At 43.2% G+C, this 16,004-nt stretch overlaps 1 protein-coding gene across 1 annotated transcript in view; it reads right to left on the bottom strand.

The window, feature by feature from the left end:
• dlgap2a (discs, large homolog-associated protein 2a) overlaps positions 1–16,004 on the bottom strand; it is a gene marked incomplete at both ends in the record, with an annotated part of 341,967 nt that overhangs the window by 139,176 nt on the left and 186,787 nt on the right. The window contains one exon of the mRNA XM_084182088.1: positions 4,848–4,880. Within this exon, the coding sequence (XP_084038214.1) occupies positions 4,848–4,880 (33 nt within the window). The remainder of the gene's footprint in view (positions 1–4,847; positions 4,881–16,004) is intronic.

The raw sequence follows: 16,004 nt of genomic DNA, 5'->3' as shown, positions 1-16,004 counted from the left end.
GTACATTAATTATAATCCACATAATAATTCACATTTCCTGTTGCAGCAGGATTATTTTCCAGCTAAAGCAAACTGGCTCAAATTAAGATCCTACATCTGTATGCACACATGACTGTAAGTCACTTTGGATAAAAGTGTTTGCTAAATGGCATACAGAGCCTTTGTGTTACAGCCTGAATTTAAAATTGATTAAATAGTGAGTTTTTTTTTGTCACTGGCCTACACACAATACCCCATAATGTCAAAGTGGAATTATTTTTGCTAATTAAATAAAAATGAAAATGTGAAATGTCTTAAGTCAATATGTATTCTACCCCTTTGTTATGGCAATTCTAAATATGTTCAGGAGTAAAAAGTAGCTGATTAACAAGTCACATAATAAGTTGCATGGACTGTGCAATAATAGTGTTTAACATGATTTTTGAATGACTACCTCATCTCTGTACCCCACACATACAATTATCTGTAAGGTCCCTCTGTCGAGCAGTGAATTTCAAACACAGCTTCAACCATAAAGACCAGGGAGGTTTTCCAATGCCTCGCAAAGAAGGGCACGTATTGGTAGATGGGTAAAATAAAAAAATTGAATTTCCCTTTGACCATAGTGAAGTTACAAATTACACTTTGGATGGTGTATCAATACACCAAGTCACTACAAAGATACAGGCGTCCTTCCTAACTCAGTTGCCGGAGAGGAAGGAAACTGCGAAGGGATTTCACCATGAAGCCAATGGTGACTTTAAAGCAGTTACAGAGTTTAATGGCTGTGACAGGAGAAAACTGAGGATGGATCAGCAACATTGTAGTTACTCCACAAAGCTAACCTAATTGACAGAGTGAAAAGAAGGAAGCTTGTGCAGAATAAAAATACTCCAAAACATGCATGCTGTTTGCAACAAGGCACTTAAGTAATACTGCAAAGAATGTGGCAAAGCAATTCCCTTTTCGTCCTGAATACAAAGTGATATGTTTTGGGCAAATCCAATACACCTCATTACTGAGTAACACTCTCCATATTGTCAAGCATAGTGGTGGCTGCATCATGTTATGGGTATACTTGTAATCGTTAAGGACTAGGGAGCTAAGCACAGGAAAAATCTTAGAGGAAAACCTGGTTCAGTCTGCTTCCCACCAGACACTGGTAGATTAATTCACTTTTCAGCAGGACAATAACGTAAAACACAAGGCCAAATCTACATGTTCATGAGTGGCCGAGTTACAGTTTTGACTTAAATCTACTTGAAAATCTGTGGCAAGAGCTGAAAATGGTTGTCTAGCTATGATCAACAACCAATTTAACAGAGCTTGAAGAATTTAGAAAATAATAATGGGTAAATGTTGCACAATCCATGTGTGGAAAGCTCTTAGAGACTTACCCAGATAGACTCACAGCTGTAATCGCTGCCAAAGATGCTTCTATAAAGTATTGAATTAGGGGTGTGAATACTTATGTAAATGAGTTATTTCTGTATTTCATTTTCAATAAATTAGCAAGATTTTCTAAAAAAATGTTTTCACTTTGTCATTATGGGGTATTGTGTGTAGATGGGTGAGGGGAAAAAAACTATTTAATCCATTTTGAATTCAGGCTGTAACACAACAAAATGTGGAATAAGTCAAGGGGTATGAATACTTTCTGAAGGCACTGTATATTATAATTATTACATTAAAAGGTCTATTTGAAGCTCATGTTTTCTTTTTCCCTCTCCACAAAAATATGATATTCAGACAGCCGGCCCAGTAATGAATTTCCATATATTCAGCGAACTGCATGCGTGTGCATTATTATTGTCACATTGATTCCTTGTTTTGGTGGTCCATCTTGTTTGGGTCGTCTCAAAGCTTATTTGAATATAAATTCAGGTCACGGTACATTTCACCAGCCTAACTACCCCACAGAAGATGTAATTGGAGTTTCTGTGAATGGAAAAACAAACAACAGTGGCTTTCCCGAACGTTAGGATATCCCCAATGGAAACGGCTTAGTATAAACACAACCAAATTGTATTCAAATTTGCGACATAACCTTCCATTTGTCATGTTTGCATTTCCTGCAACAACAGGATGATCAAATTAAGATTCGGCATCTGTATTTCCTGATGTCCCAAAGGAAATGCTATTATTGTAGATTATCACGATTTTGATCAATTTTCAAGGACAATCTGTAACTCATATTGACAAACGGTATCTCGGCAACCCAAAAAAAACAGTTTTTTTTGTATCCCAACCTGGGGCCCTTGTGTCAATCCCTGGCATTACCCTGTGAGTAACAGAGTAACAGAGGGGGATGCTGGGCTCCTGAGGGACACACTCAGCTGTAAATCCCTATGATCAACACCGGGCATGATGGGAGAGGGCCAATAACAACCCCACAATCCCTTTGGCTCCAGGGGACAAATCACAGAAGACACAGCCCCTCTCTGTGTGCTCTACGTTGTGGACTATTGAATGTATGTATTTATTTCAACCAGATAAATAAAACCTGACAGCTTTCCCTTCCCGTCCAGGGGCTTTGGCTTTCTCCAATGGCGTTTTGGAGAATGTCACTGTTTATTGTGTGTGTGTGTATACTGTATGTTTGTGTGTGTTAGGGCTGTTGGTAATGGCTCTGTACTCGGTACATAAGCATGGAGATAAGATGTGCATGTTGTCAGTTCTTTCTACTCTCTCTCTCTCTCTCTCTCTCTCTCTCTCTCTCTCTCTCTCTCTCTCTCTCTCTCTCTCACACACACACACACACACACACAAATCTTGCTCACATAAACATCTCTCTCCCTCTCTCCCCCCTCTCTCTCTCCCGCTTTCTCTCACTTTGTCTAACACGTCATCTCTCAGTTCATCCTAGGTTTAGGTTCCTCCAGGCTGTGGGGGTCTAGGGGGGCATCAGTCGCCGTGTGGCACTGAGCAGTGACATGAGCAGCCTGACGCTGGAGCATCCAGCCTGCTGGGAGCTCTAAATAAAGTCCCGGCAGATCTGGTCCCTTTTGCCCGGGCCGGCCCTCAACCATCTCCCTGGCCCTTCTGGACCGCTCCCTCCCCTGACTCTGTGGGAAGGTCACATCCACAGTTACCGCAGTCAATCTGATTATGTCTTAATCCAATAAGCATCCAGGGAGAGCTCTGTTACACACAGTGAAACCTTGGCAAGGTTAGGCATGACATTCTCTGGTAACCATCCTCCTGATGTTTAGCATATACTGTACATGAAAACATTTCTGCCATTTCTTGATATTTACTCTTTTATTTATACTCATATTTCTCAATTCTACTGGAGCAAAAGAGAAAAAGCACTTATGCCTAGTTTTTGCTTTAGACTTGCACTGAGTGGACAAAACATTAAGAACACCTTCCTAATATTGAGTTGCACCCCCCCTTTCCCCTTTGAACAGACTCAATTCGTCGAGGCATGGACTCTACAAGGTGTCGAAATGTTCCACCGGGATGTTGGCCCATGTTGACTCCAATGCTTTCCACAGTTGTGTCAAGTTGGCTGGATGTCCTTTGGGTGGTGGACCATTCTTGATACACACAGGAAACCATTGAGTGTGAAAAACCCAGCAGCGTTACAGTTCTTGACACAAACCGGTGCGCCTGGCACCTACTAACATACCCCGTTCAAAGGCACTTAAATATTTTGTCTTGCCCATTCACCCTCTGAATGACACACATACACAATCCATCTCTCAATTGTTTCAAGGCTTAATAATTATTCTTTAACCTGTCTCCTCCCCTTCATCTACACTGATTGAAGTGACATCAATAAGGGATCATAGCTTTCACCTGGATTCACCTGGTCAGTCTATGTCATGGAAAGTGGCATGTGTTCTTAATGTTTTATACTCTCAGTATATATCTTTGTAGGCCTACATGGTTTGCAGTTGTACAAGTAGGAAAAAAAGACAAACAGGTAGACAAAATGTGATACAGCAACATACATTTACACTGAGCTGGTTGAATGAAGCAAAGGCAGGATAATGAATAGCACCAGCTCTCACATACAGTGATGAGAAAAATGACACAAAGCTTAATGCATGCAGATCTTTTAAAAATACCATTAAAGGGGCAATCTGCATTTCAAACAACAACAAAGTGGGCACCCTGGCCTGGAGAAATTGAACCACTCTCAAATTCATAAACAGAGCTATGGATGCAAGGACTAACCATCCATGTTATTAAAATGATAGTTTAAACCATGTTTTGAGGCTATACAGTGTTTGTTTACAATTACATTGTTTACAAACAATTTCGTAATAAATAGTTATATTATTATAAAATAATCAATGGGTCACTAGTTTAAAGTCAAAAAATGGATGTAGCAAACACAGATTGCCCCTTTAAGATGAGGTGATGACATCAGCTGTGCCTTGTTAAGATGGTTTCCACTTCAAGAATGAAGATTGCCAGATGTTAGCCAATAACATAAAGGGATGAATACGAAGAAGAGGCTCAACGACCAAGACGCTTTCAGCCACTCCGTAACATCTAAGATGTCTCCTAACAAGACACTACATCAGGGCCCCAGCCCATTTATTTTTTCATTTTTTTTATTTCACCTTTATTTAACTTCAGGGCCACAGCCCATATCTCCCCTGTGTTAGTTAGTGATGGAAAGCAGTTCTGCCAGAATGGTTAATCTATGCTACTGGGTGTGCATGAATTGGTTCCAGCCCAGCAATAACACATCTGTTTCAAATACTGTAATCAACTAATCACAGTTATCAGTCTGAACCAGGATTAGCTGAATCAGGTGTATTAGTGCTGGGCTAGAACAAAAGCCTGCTCCCTCCCTTCCAACACTGCATAAGCCTGGATGATGACAGAAGCTTTGAACAGCGAGGCACACTCACCTTCTGGCTCACCACACAGTGTGCACTGTGATTCTACAGACCAAGAGAGAACCAAGAGAGACATTGTTACTATCAGATACAATGCATGTGGTCGTGATGAGACAGAACAGTGAAATGGCATTGATTTGAGTGGATGGTCAAGTCATAAGAAATTGATCAAACAACATTACCACAAACAACAAAAACACAACATACACAGGACAGAATTTTCAAGTGTTTTGTTAGTAGTGTCCACATGGAATGGTAGCAGTATAGTACGGGCCATTCGCAAACATCATAGAAACTCAGCAACTATGCATAATATGGAGATAAGGCGAGATGTGAGTACCCATGGAGATTATATGATGGTAGCATTGTAGAGACAGGAATCAAAGTAAAAAGCACAACAGCAGAACCAAAGATGAATCACATTGCTTTGATTCATCACTGCCACTGCCAACACTCATCTCAAAATAGAAACATAATAATGAACATCGATTTACATCCACATGCTATCAGTCACTTATACCGTTCACATTAGGGCCCCTCTTTAGGAGTGTCAAAATGCCACCTATCTTTAGTTGAGCTACAATATGGTTCCCATGCAAACATAAGCATTGTTTTTAGTGTGTTTATAGCTTTACAAAAGCATGTAAATGGGTTTGACAGGGCAGTATGTTTAATTACAAGTGCTTATCTTTATCTCCCTAAAGCATATAGTGGATAAGTCCCCTTTGATGGCTGTGTGTGTGTGTGTGTGTGTGTGTGTGTGTGTGTGTGTGAGTGTGTGTGTGTGTGTGTGTGTGTGTGTGTGTGTGTGTGTGTGTGTGTGTGTGTGTGTGTGTGTGTGTGTGTGTGTGTGTGTGTGTGTGTGTGTGTGTGTGTGTGCATGCACGCGCGTTCAGCACGTGTCTGTATGTCTGCGTGTTCACAATATCCTTTCACAAACAAGATTATATATATTTGTTCCTGGAATCAGACCCACACTCCTATAATGAGCTCAGGCAGAATTTATGATGATGAGAATGATTCCCCTCCCCCAGCCTAATATATATGCAGCTTCTAATCTGCACCATGCTTCTCTGAGGCCCATACACCAGCTGTGTGAGTTATACCCTTAAAGCAGCTCTCTCCTTCACCAGTTTACTGAAGGGGCCAGAGGAGCCTCTCTGTCGCTACACAAAGGGCCTCCTTCCTCTAATTGGATCAATTAGCTGCTAGATTAGATAAACAACAACCTTGTCCTCCCCAAGCTGAACATGAGAGATGTAGCTACAAACCAGCAGCATTACTAGGGCTTGTTCCTGCAACAGCTGGTGAGGTATACAGGCACACATGAAGACCACACTCAAAACACAAACACAAACATGCGGGTGCACACGCACGCAGACAATCACCACTTCGCCAGCAACCTGAACTGCAGTCCTCCACTCTCCCTCCATCCTCTTCTGACCTTGCTCTGCCTGGAGTATGGTAGTTTACAGTGGTTGGCAGGAGCACAGCACTGGAGTGAAGGAGCACTTTTTAAGGTTCAAAGTTTGCTGACGACGCCACGGTTGTAGGCCTGATAACCAACAACGATAAGTCAGCCTATAGGGAGGAGGTAAGTGAACTGGCATTGTGGTGCCAGGACAACAACCTCCCCCTCAACATCAGCAAAACAAAGGAGTAGATTGTTGACTTCAGGAAGCAGAGGAGGGAACATGCCCCGATCCACATCAACGGGACTGCAGTAGAGAGAGTCAGCAGTGTTAAGTTCCTCTGAGTCCACATCACTGAGGACTTGACATGGTCCAACACCACCAATCTTGTCAAGAGGGTGCAACAGCGTCTCTACTTCCTAAGGAGGCTGAAGAAATTCTGCATGCCTCCCTGGGTCCTCTCCAAATACTACCGCTGCACCATCGAGAGCGTCCTGACCGGTTGCATCACGGCCTGGTACGGAAATTGCTCTGTCCACGACCGCAAGGCCCTCCAGAGGATGGTGAAGATGGCCCAGTACATCACTGGGACCGTGTTCCCACCCATCCAGGACATCTACTCAAAACAGTGCCTAAGGAAGGCCTGCATCATCATCAAGGACCCTACACACCCCAGCCACAAGCTGTTCACTCCCTTACCGTCGGGCAGACGGTATCGGAGCAAGAGGTCTGATACCAACAGGCTATCTACAAGCCATCAGACTGCTTGAACTGGACTTACCACCTGCTCTGATTCTCCGCACCTTAGCACACATGCACTCACTCATGCACACACCCACACAGACATACACACACACACACACACACATTCATGCTACACACACATCACAACTGCTGGTACCAGACTCTTATACTGATAGCTAAATACTGCACAATTGAAACACTTGCCCCCCAATCCCCCCTTCCCCAAAACACGTGGAAATATTGGACTATAAATTGTGCCACCCGGTATTATACACTCTTAGAAAAAAGGATTCCAAAGGGGTTCTCTGGCTGTCCCCATGGAACCAAAAAGGGTACTTCAAAGGGTTATCCTATGGGGACAGCCGAATAACCCTTTTAGGTTCTAGATAGCACCTTTGTGGATATATTGAAGCAACATCTCAAGACATCAGTCAGGAAGTTAAAGCTGGTTGAGAGAATGCCAAGAGCTGTCATCAAGGCAAAGGGTGGCTACTTTGAAGAATCTAAAATCTAAAATACATTTTGATTTGTTTAACATTGTTTGGTTACTACATAATATGCCATTTAGCAGACGCTTTTATCCAAAGCGACATACAGTCATGTGTGCATACATTTTTACGTATGGGTGGTCCCGGGGATCGAACCCACTACCCTGGCGTTACAAGCGCCATGCTCAACCGATTGAACTACAGAGGTGTTATTTCATAGTTCTACAATGTAGAAAGTAGTAAAAAATAAAGAAAAACCCTTGAATGAGTAGGTGTGTCCATACTTTTGACTGGTACTGTGTATATATATATATATATATATATATATATATATATATATATATATATATACATACATACATACATACAGTTGAAGTCGGAAGTTTACATACACTTAGGTTGGAGTCATTCAAACTCGTTTTTCAACCACTCCACAAATTTCTTGTTAACAAACTATAGTTTTGGCAAGTCGGTTAGGACATCTACTTTCTACATGACACAAGTAATTTTTCCAACAATTGTTTACAGACAGATTATTTCACTTATAATTCACTGTATCACAATTCCAGTGGGTCAGAAGTTTACCTGTGGATGTATTTCAAGGCCTACCTTCAAACTCAGTGCCTCTTTGCTTGACATCATGGGAAAATCAAAAGAAATCAGCCAAGACCTCAGAAAAAGAATTGTAGACCTCCACAAGTCTGGTTCATCCTTGGGAGCATTTTCCAAACGCCTGAAGGTCCCACGTTCATCTGTACGAACAATAGTACGCAAGTATAAACACCATGGGACCACCCAGCCGTCATACCGCTCAGGAAGGAGGCACAGCGTTCTGTCTCCTAGAGATGAACGTACTTTGGTGCGAAAAGTGCAAGTCAATCCCAGAACAACAGCAAAGGACCTTGTGAAGATGCTGGAGGAAACAGGTACAAAAGTATCTATATCCACAGTAAAACGAGTCCTATATCGACATAACATGAAAGGCCGCTCAGCAAGGAAGAAGCCACTGCTCCAAAACCGCCATAAAAAAGAAAGACTACGGTTTGCAACTGCACATGGGGACAAAGATTGTACTTTTTGGAGAAATGTCCTCTGGTCTGATTAAACAAAAATAGAACTGTTTGGCCACAATGACCATCGTTCTGTTTGGAGGAAAAAGGGGAATGCTTGCAAGCCGAAGAACACCATCCCAACCGTGAAGCACGGGGGGTGGCAGCATCATCCTGTGGGGGTGCTTTGCTGCAGGAGGGACTAGTGCACTTCACAAAATAGATGGCATCATGAGGAAGGAAAATTATGTGGATATATTGAAGCAACATCTCAAGACGTCAGTCATTAAGTTAAAGCTTGGTCGCAAATGGGTCTTCCAAATGGACAATGACCCAAGCATACTTCCAAAGTTGTGGCAAAATGGCTTAAGGACAACAAAGTCAAGGTATTGGAGTGGCCATCACAAAGCCCTGACTTCAATCCTATAGAAAATGTGTGGGCAGAACTGAAAAAGCGTGTGCGAGCAAGGAGTCCTACGAACCTGACTCAGTTACACCAGCTCTGTCAGGAGGAATGGGCCAAAATTCACCCAACTTATTGTGGGAAGCTTGTGGAAGGCTAACCGAAATGTTTGACCCAAGTTAAACAATTGAAAGGCAATGCTACCAAATACTAATTGAGTGTATGTAAACTTCTGACCCACTGGGAATGTGATGAAAGAAATAAAAGCTGAAATAAATCATTCTCTCTACTATTATTCTGACATTTCACATTCTTAAAATAAAGTGTTGATCCTAACTGACCTAAGACAGGGAATCTATAATAGGATTAAATGTCAGGAATTGTGAAAAACTGAGTTTAAATGTATTTGGCTAAGGTGGATGTAAACCTCTAACTTCAACTGTCTAAGGCACTGCATCGCAGTGCTAACTGTGCCACTAGAGATCCTGGTTCGAATCCAGGCTCTGTCGCAGCCGGCCGCGACCGGGAGACTCATGGGCGGCGCACAATTGGCCCAGCGTCGTCCAGGGTAGGGGAGGGAATGGCCGGCAGGGATGTAGCTCAGTTGATAGAGCATGGCGTTTGCAACGCCAGGGTTGTGGGTTTGATTCCCACGGGGGGGGGGGGGGGGGGCAGTATAAAAATAAAAAAATAAAATATGTATTCACTAACTGTAAGTCGCTCTGGATAAGAGCGTCTGCTAAATGACTAAAATGTAAAATGTAAATGTAACTGTATATATATATATATAACACAGGGATGTAACCCAAACAAAAGAGCGAGGTGTAAACCTCTAAACAATACACAGGAAGAGACCCGTAATAACAAGAGCACAATACACGGTATTCACAAAACCAACGGACATGGGACAGTAATCGACAAGGACAATGGGGCACAGCGGGCACATACTAATCAGGGGGAATGGGAACCAGGTGTGCGTAATGAGACAAGACAGTCCGGGGTTGGCGGTAATGAACCAGATCAGTGACGCCTAGAAGGCCGGTTACGTAAAACTCCGGAGCTGGTGAACGGAATGAGCAGCAGAATGTGGTGATGAGGCTTGTGGAACCTTACGTTGGCAAGGGGAGAAATGTCACCTTGGACAATTTCTTCACTTCACTGCCATTGGTGAACAAGCTGCTTGCAAAGAAAACAAGTCTGGCCGGCACCATTAACAAAGTAAGATGGGAGCTCCCTCCCTCTGCTCAAAATAAGGCACCTGCACAGACGACGGGGACACAACAAAGAGAAAACCAGAGACTATTACACACTACAACCAAACAAAGGTACGTCAAAGTGTGTCAAGCAAGTGAAAGTTACAAAAAACGTTAGGAAAAAGGATAACAGCTAAATGAATTCCAACTGATGCCATTGCGTGAAGACGCACACAAGCACGAGCTGACAATAATTTACTATTTTTGACTACTGTCATATCGACACGTACAGTGCATTCGGAAAGTATTCAAAACCCTTGACTTTTTCCACATTTTGTTACGTTACTGAGTTTCCCTATTTATCAGGGCCACTTGGTGCTTTTAATGATGTTTAGGCTACTGATATTTTCATAATTTGACCGAGCGTCTTGACCGTATGTCTTGGTGGTTGGGGTATTATTTTATTTTTTTGTCATAAAAAGACATTCTAACACATATGCTTTCTGTTTCATAATTTGAACAAAGGCACTCCACAAATTAAATTGATTGAACACTTGAATTTTGGTGTTTTTGGTGTTTGTTTTTACATATAGCCTACAGTAACATAAACCAATGAAAATGCTATTTTGTTATTTTAAATAAATAAAAAATGTAATTCTAATGTTACCCAAGGCCTTCATAAACACAACCTAATTATTATTTTTGCGATAGCATATATGAAATGTATGAATTACACTGTTAGAATGTTGCAGTCAGTATGACTGCTCATTAGCTTGAAGGGGGGTCCCTTGAGGCCCAGCGGTTCTAGTGTTAAAAGATCCTTCACCCGTGATAGAGACACCACTGTCCTCAATGGTACTCCCACCGGCTTTGGTCTTTGTCATGGTAGCAACGTAGACAGGGTAGGTCACAAGGCAGATGGAAACAGCAGCAAACAGCAGGGATTCAAACGGTCAAACTCCCGGGACTATCTGTTGTCCTAGCCGCAAGGGCTGTGGGATGTGTACAAGCTGCTAAGGAAACCTGGCTAGCTTGATAGCTAGCTAGTTAACATTAGTTAGAAGCTAGGCTAGCGTCTGCACCAACGAGGGAACAATTAGCTATTCTGGAGCAAAATAGACCTGCTATTGTTCCCTGTAATACATTGAACTTAATGTGATATTATATTTTGACAATTATTTGAAAATAAGTCAGTTAATTCATAGATATTTTGCAAAAGAAAGCCACGAGAAAGATACACTTTCAATGCATGCCACCGGAATGTCATTAGGTCTTCCTGCCTAATGACAGCAGTCCCTAAATGTCCTTTTGTGGACCTTACTAGGCTATACAGTCAGGTCCAAAATTATTGGCACCCTTGATAAAGAATATAAAATAAATAATACAAATACTGAGCTCTATTTTATGCCAAAATGTCATTTTTTAACAATTATATTATTTTATACTAATACATTTGCTCAGAGAACAAGATTAACACGTCTAACAATTATTTATTTTTCTCTAAAAGATAGGGGTCAAAATTATTGCCACCAATGTTTTCAATACCTTTCAATAAAATCAAATCAAATCAAATCCAATTTTATTGGTCACATGCGCCGAATACAACAGGTGCAGACATTACAGTGAAATGCTTACTTACAGCCCTTAACCAACAGTGCATTTATTTTAAACAAAAAAAGTAAAAATAAAACAACAACAACAAAAAAAAGTGTTGAGAAAAAAAGAGCAGAAGTAAAATAAAGTGACAGTAGGGAGGCTATATATACAGGGGGGTACCGTTGCAGAGTCAATGTGCGGGGGCACCGGCTAGTTGAGTAGTTGAGGTAATATGTACATGTGGGTAGAGTTAAAGTGACTATGCATAAATACTTAACAGAGTAGCAGCAGCGTAAAAAGGATGGGGTGGGGGGGCAGTGCAAATAGTCCGGGTAGCCATGATTAGCTGTTCAGGAGTCTTATGGCTTGGGGGTAGAAGCTGTTGAGAAGTCTTTTGGACCTAGACTTGGCACTCCGGTACCGCTTGCCGTGCGGTAGCAGAGAGAACAGTCTATGACTAGGGTGGCTGGAGTCTTTGACAATTTTGAGGGCCTTCCTCTGACACCGCCTGGTATAGAGGTCCTGGATGGCAGGAAGCTTTGCCCCAGTGATGTACTGGGCCGTACGCACTACCCTCTGTAGTGCCTTGCGGTCGGAGGCCAAGCAGTTGCCATACCAGGCGGTGATGCAACCAGTCAGGATGCTCTCGATGGTGCAGCTGTAGAATTTTTTGAGGATCTGAGGACCCATGCCAAATCTTTTTAGTCTCCTGAGGGGGAATAGGCTTTGTCGTGCCCTCTTCACGACTGTCTTGGTGTGTTTGGACCATGATAGTTCGTTGGTGATGTGGACACCAAGGAACTTGAAGCTCTCAACCTGTTCCACTACAGCCCCGTCGATGAGAATGGGGGCGTGCTCAGTCCTCTTTTTTTTCCTGTAGTCCACAATCATCTCCTTTGTCTTGGTCACGTTGAGGGAGAGGTTGTTGTCCTGGCACCACACGGCCAGATCTCTGACCTCCTCCCTATAGGCTGTCTCATCGTTGTCGGTGATCAGGCCTACCACTGTTGTGTCGTCGGCAAACTTAATGATGGTGTTGGAGTCGTGCCTGGCCATGCAGTCATGGGTGAACAGAGAGTACAGGAGGGGACTGAGCACGCACCCCTGAGGGGCCCCCGTGTTGAGGATCAGTGTGGCAGATGTGTTGTTACCTACCCTTACCACCTGGGGGCGGCCCGTCAGGAAGTCCAGGATCCAGTTGCAGAGGGAGGTGTTTAGTCCCAGGATCCTTAGCTTAGTGATGAGCTTAGAGGGCACTATGGTGTTGAATGCTGAGCTGTAGTCAATGAATAGCATTCTCACGTAGGTGTTCCTCTTGTCCAGGTGGGAAAGGGCAGTGTGGAGTGCAATAGAGATTGCATCATCTGTGGATCTGTTGGGGCGGTATGCAAATTGGAGTGGGTCTAGGGTTTCTGGGATAATGCTGTTGATGTGAGCCATGACCAGCCTTTCAAAGCACTTCATGGCTACAGACGTCAGTGCTACGGGTCGGTAGTCATTTAGGCAGGTTATCTTAGAGTCCTTGGGCACAGGGACTATGGTGGTCTGCTTGAAACATGTTGGTATTACAGACTCAGTCAGGGACTTGTTGAAAATGTCAGTGAAGACACTTGCCAGTTGGTCAGCACATGCTCGGAGTACACGTCCTGGTAATCCGTCTGGCCCTGCGGCCTTGTGAATGTTGACCTGCTTAAAAGTCTTACTCACAACGGCTACGGAGAGCGTGATCACATAGTAATCCGGAACAGCTGGTGCTCTCATGCATGCTTCAGTGTTGCTTGCCTCGAAGCGAGCATAGAAGTGGTTTAGCTCGTCTGGTAGGCTTGTGTCACTGGGCAGCTCGCGGCTGTGCTTCCCTTTGTAGTCTGTAATAGTTTTCAAGCCCTGCCACATCCGACGAGCGTCAGAGCCAGTGTAGTACGATTCAATCTTAGACCTGTATTGACTCTTTGCCTGTTTGATGGCTCGTCGGAGGTCATAGCGGGATTTCTTATAAGCGTCCGGGTTAGAGTCCCGTTCCTTGAAAGCGGCAGCTCTACCCTTTAGCTCAGTGCGGATGTTTCCTGTAATCCATGGCTTCTGGTTGGGGTATGTACGTACGGGTCACTGTGGGGACGACATCATCGATGCACTTATTGATGAAGCCAGTGACTGATGTGGTGTACTCCTCAATGCTGTCTGAAGAATCCCGGAACATGTTCCAGTCTGTGCTAGCAAAACAGTCCTGTAGCTTAGCATCTGCGTCATCTGACCACTTTTTTATTAACCGAGTCACTGGTGCTTCCTGCTTTAGTTTTTGCTTATAAGCAGGAATCAGGAGGATAGAGTTATGGTCAGATTTGCCAAATAATAATAATAAGCCATTTAGCAGACGCTTTTATCCAAAGCGACTTACAGTCATGCGTGCATACATTTTTGTGTATGGGTGGTCCCGGGGATCGAACCCACTACCTTGGCGTTACAAGCGCCGTGCTCTACCAGCTGAGCTACAGAGGACCAAATGGAGGGCGAGGGAGAGCTTTGTATGCGTCTCTGTGTGTGGAATAAAGGTGGTCTAGAGTTTTTTTCCCTCTGGTTGCACATTTAACATGCTGGTAGAAATTAGGTAGAACGGATTTAAGTTTCCCTGCATTAAAGTCCCCGGCCACTAGGAGCGCTGCATCTGGATGAGCGTTTTCCTGTTGATTAATGGCCTTGTACAACTCATTCAGTGCAATCTTAATGCCAGCATTGGTTTGTGGTGGTAAATAGACAGCTATGAAAAATATAGATGAAAACTCTCTTGGTAAATAGTGTGGTCTACAGCTTATCATAAGATACTCTACCTCAGGCGAGCAAAACCTCGAGACTTCCTTAGTATTTGATTTTGTGCACCAGCTGTTGTTTACAAATATACACAGACCGCCACCCCTTGTCTTACCGGAGTCAGCCGTTCTGTCCTGCCGATGTAGCGTATAGCCTGCTAGCTGAATGTTATCATTGTCGTCGTTCAGCCACGACTCGGTGAAACATAATATATTACAGTTTTTAATGTCCCGTTGGTAGGATAACCGTAATCTTAAGTCGTCCACTTTATTTTCAAAAGATTGAACGTTGGCTAATAGGATTGATGGAAGAGGCAGTTTACTCGCTCGCCGTCGGATCCTTACAAGGCACCCCGATCTCCGTCCACGATATCTCCGTCTCTTCCTCACGCGAATGATGGGGATTTGGGCCTTGTCGGGTGTCTGTATGATATCCTTCGCGGCCGCCTCGTTGAAGAAAAAATCTTTGTCCAATACGAGGTGAGTAATCGCTGTCCTGATATCCAGAAGCTCTTTTTGGTTATAAGAGATGATGGCAGAAACATTATGCACAAAATAAATTACAAATAACGCGGAAAAACACACATAATAGTACAATTGGTTAGAGGGCTGTAAAACGGCAGCCATCTTCTCCGGCGCTGTTTCTGTTCACCTTGCGAGGATAATGGCATTGAGCCTTTTTCTAAAATGTTTTATGAGATTGGAGAACACATTGGGAGGGATCAATTCCTCCATACAGAATCTTTCCAGATCCTTGATATCCTTCGTCTGTGATTATGGATTGCCCTCTTCAATTCAAACCACATGTTTTCAAAGGGGTTCAAGTCCAAAGATTTTGTGGTCAATTAACCATTTCTTAGTGGATTTTGATGTGTGCTTGGGGTTATTGTCTTCCTGGAAGATCCACTTGCGGCCAAGTTTCAGCATCCTGGCAGAGGAAACCAGGTTTTTTGGCTAAAATGTCCTGGTACTGGGTAAAGTTTATGATGCCGTTGACCTTAACAAGAGTCCCAGGACCAGTGGAAGTAAAATAGCCCTGTTATAGTGTGGACACTATATAAATAATTACATTGAATATGTGTTGTACTTGCCTGCAGTATAGTATGCTTACTATTCACGTGTGCATGGTTATTATTGGCATTGACCGTGACCTTTCCCCTTTGATGATGTCATCACCCAGAGTCAGATCTGTACAGTGCGACTCTACCACATGTTGAGTGGGCTGTATCGTTTTGCTATATTTGTACCATTTGCACATGGCCGTACACCTTTTATTTCTTAGGTTGAAAGTAAAGGAAAGTAATATTGAAATGCGTGTGGGCATTCCTTGTCAAGTTACTACATCTTTTTGGCGACGAGGATAAAACTTAATCAACATGTACAGGGTGATGTGCTAGCCAGCTAAGAAACAGTGGAGGTAGTCAGTTAGCTAGCTAGCTTAATGAGCAACGGAGAGCAGCCGCCGCTTGAGGGAAATGAC

Source organism: Coregonus lavaretus, assembly GCF_964263955.1.
Source record: "Coregonus lavaretus genome assembly, chromosome: 18".
In the NCBI taxonomy this organism is placed as follows: Eukaryota; Metazoa; Chordata; class Actinopteri; order Salmoniformes; family Salmonidae; genus Coregonus; species Coregonus lavaretus.
Note: the sequence above shows the minus strand (reverse complement) of the source record. Positions and strands in the feature narration are given on the sequence as shown.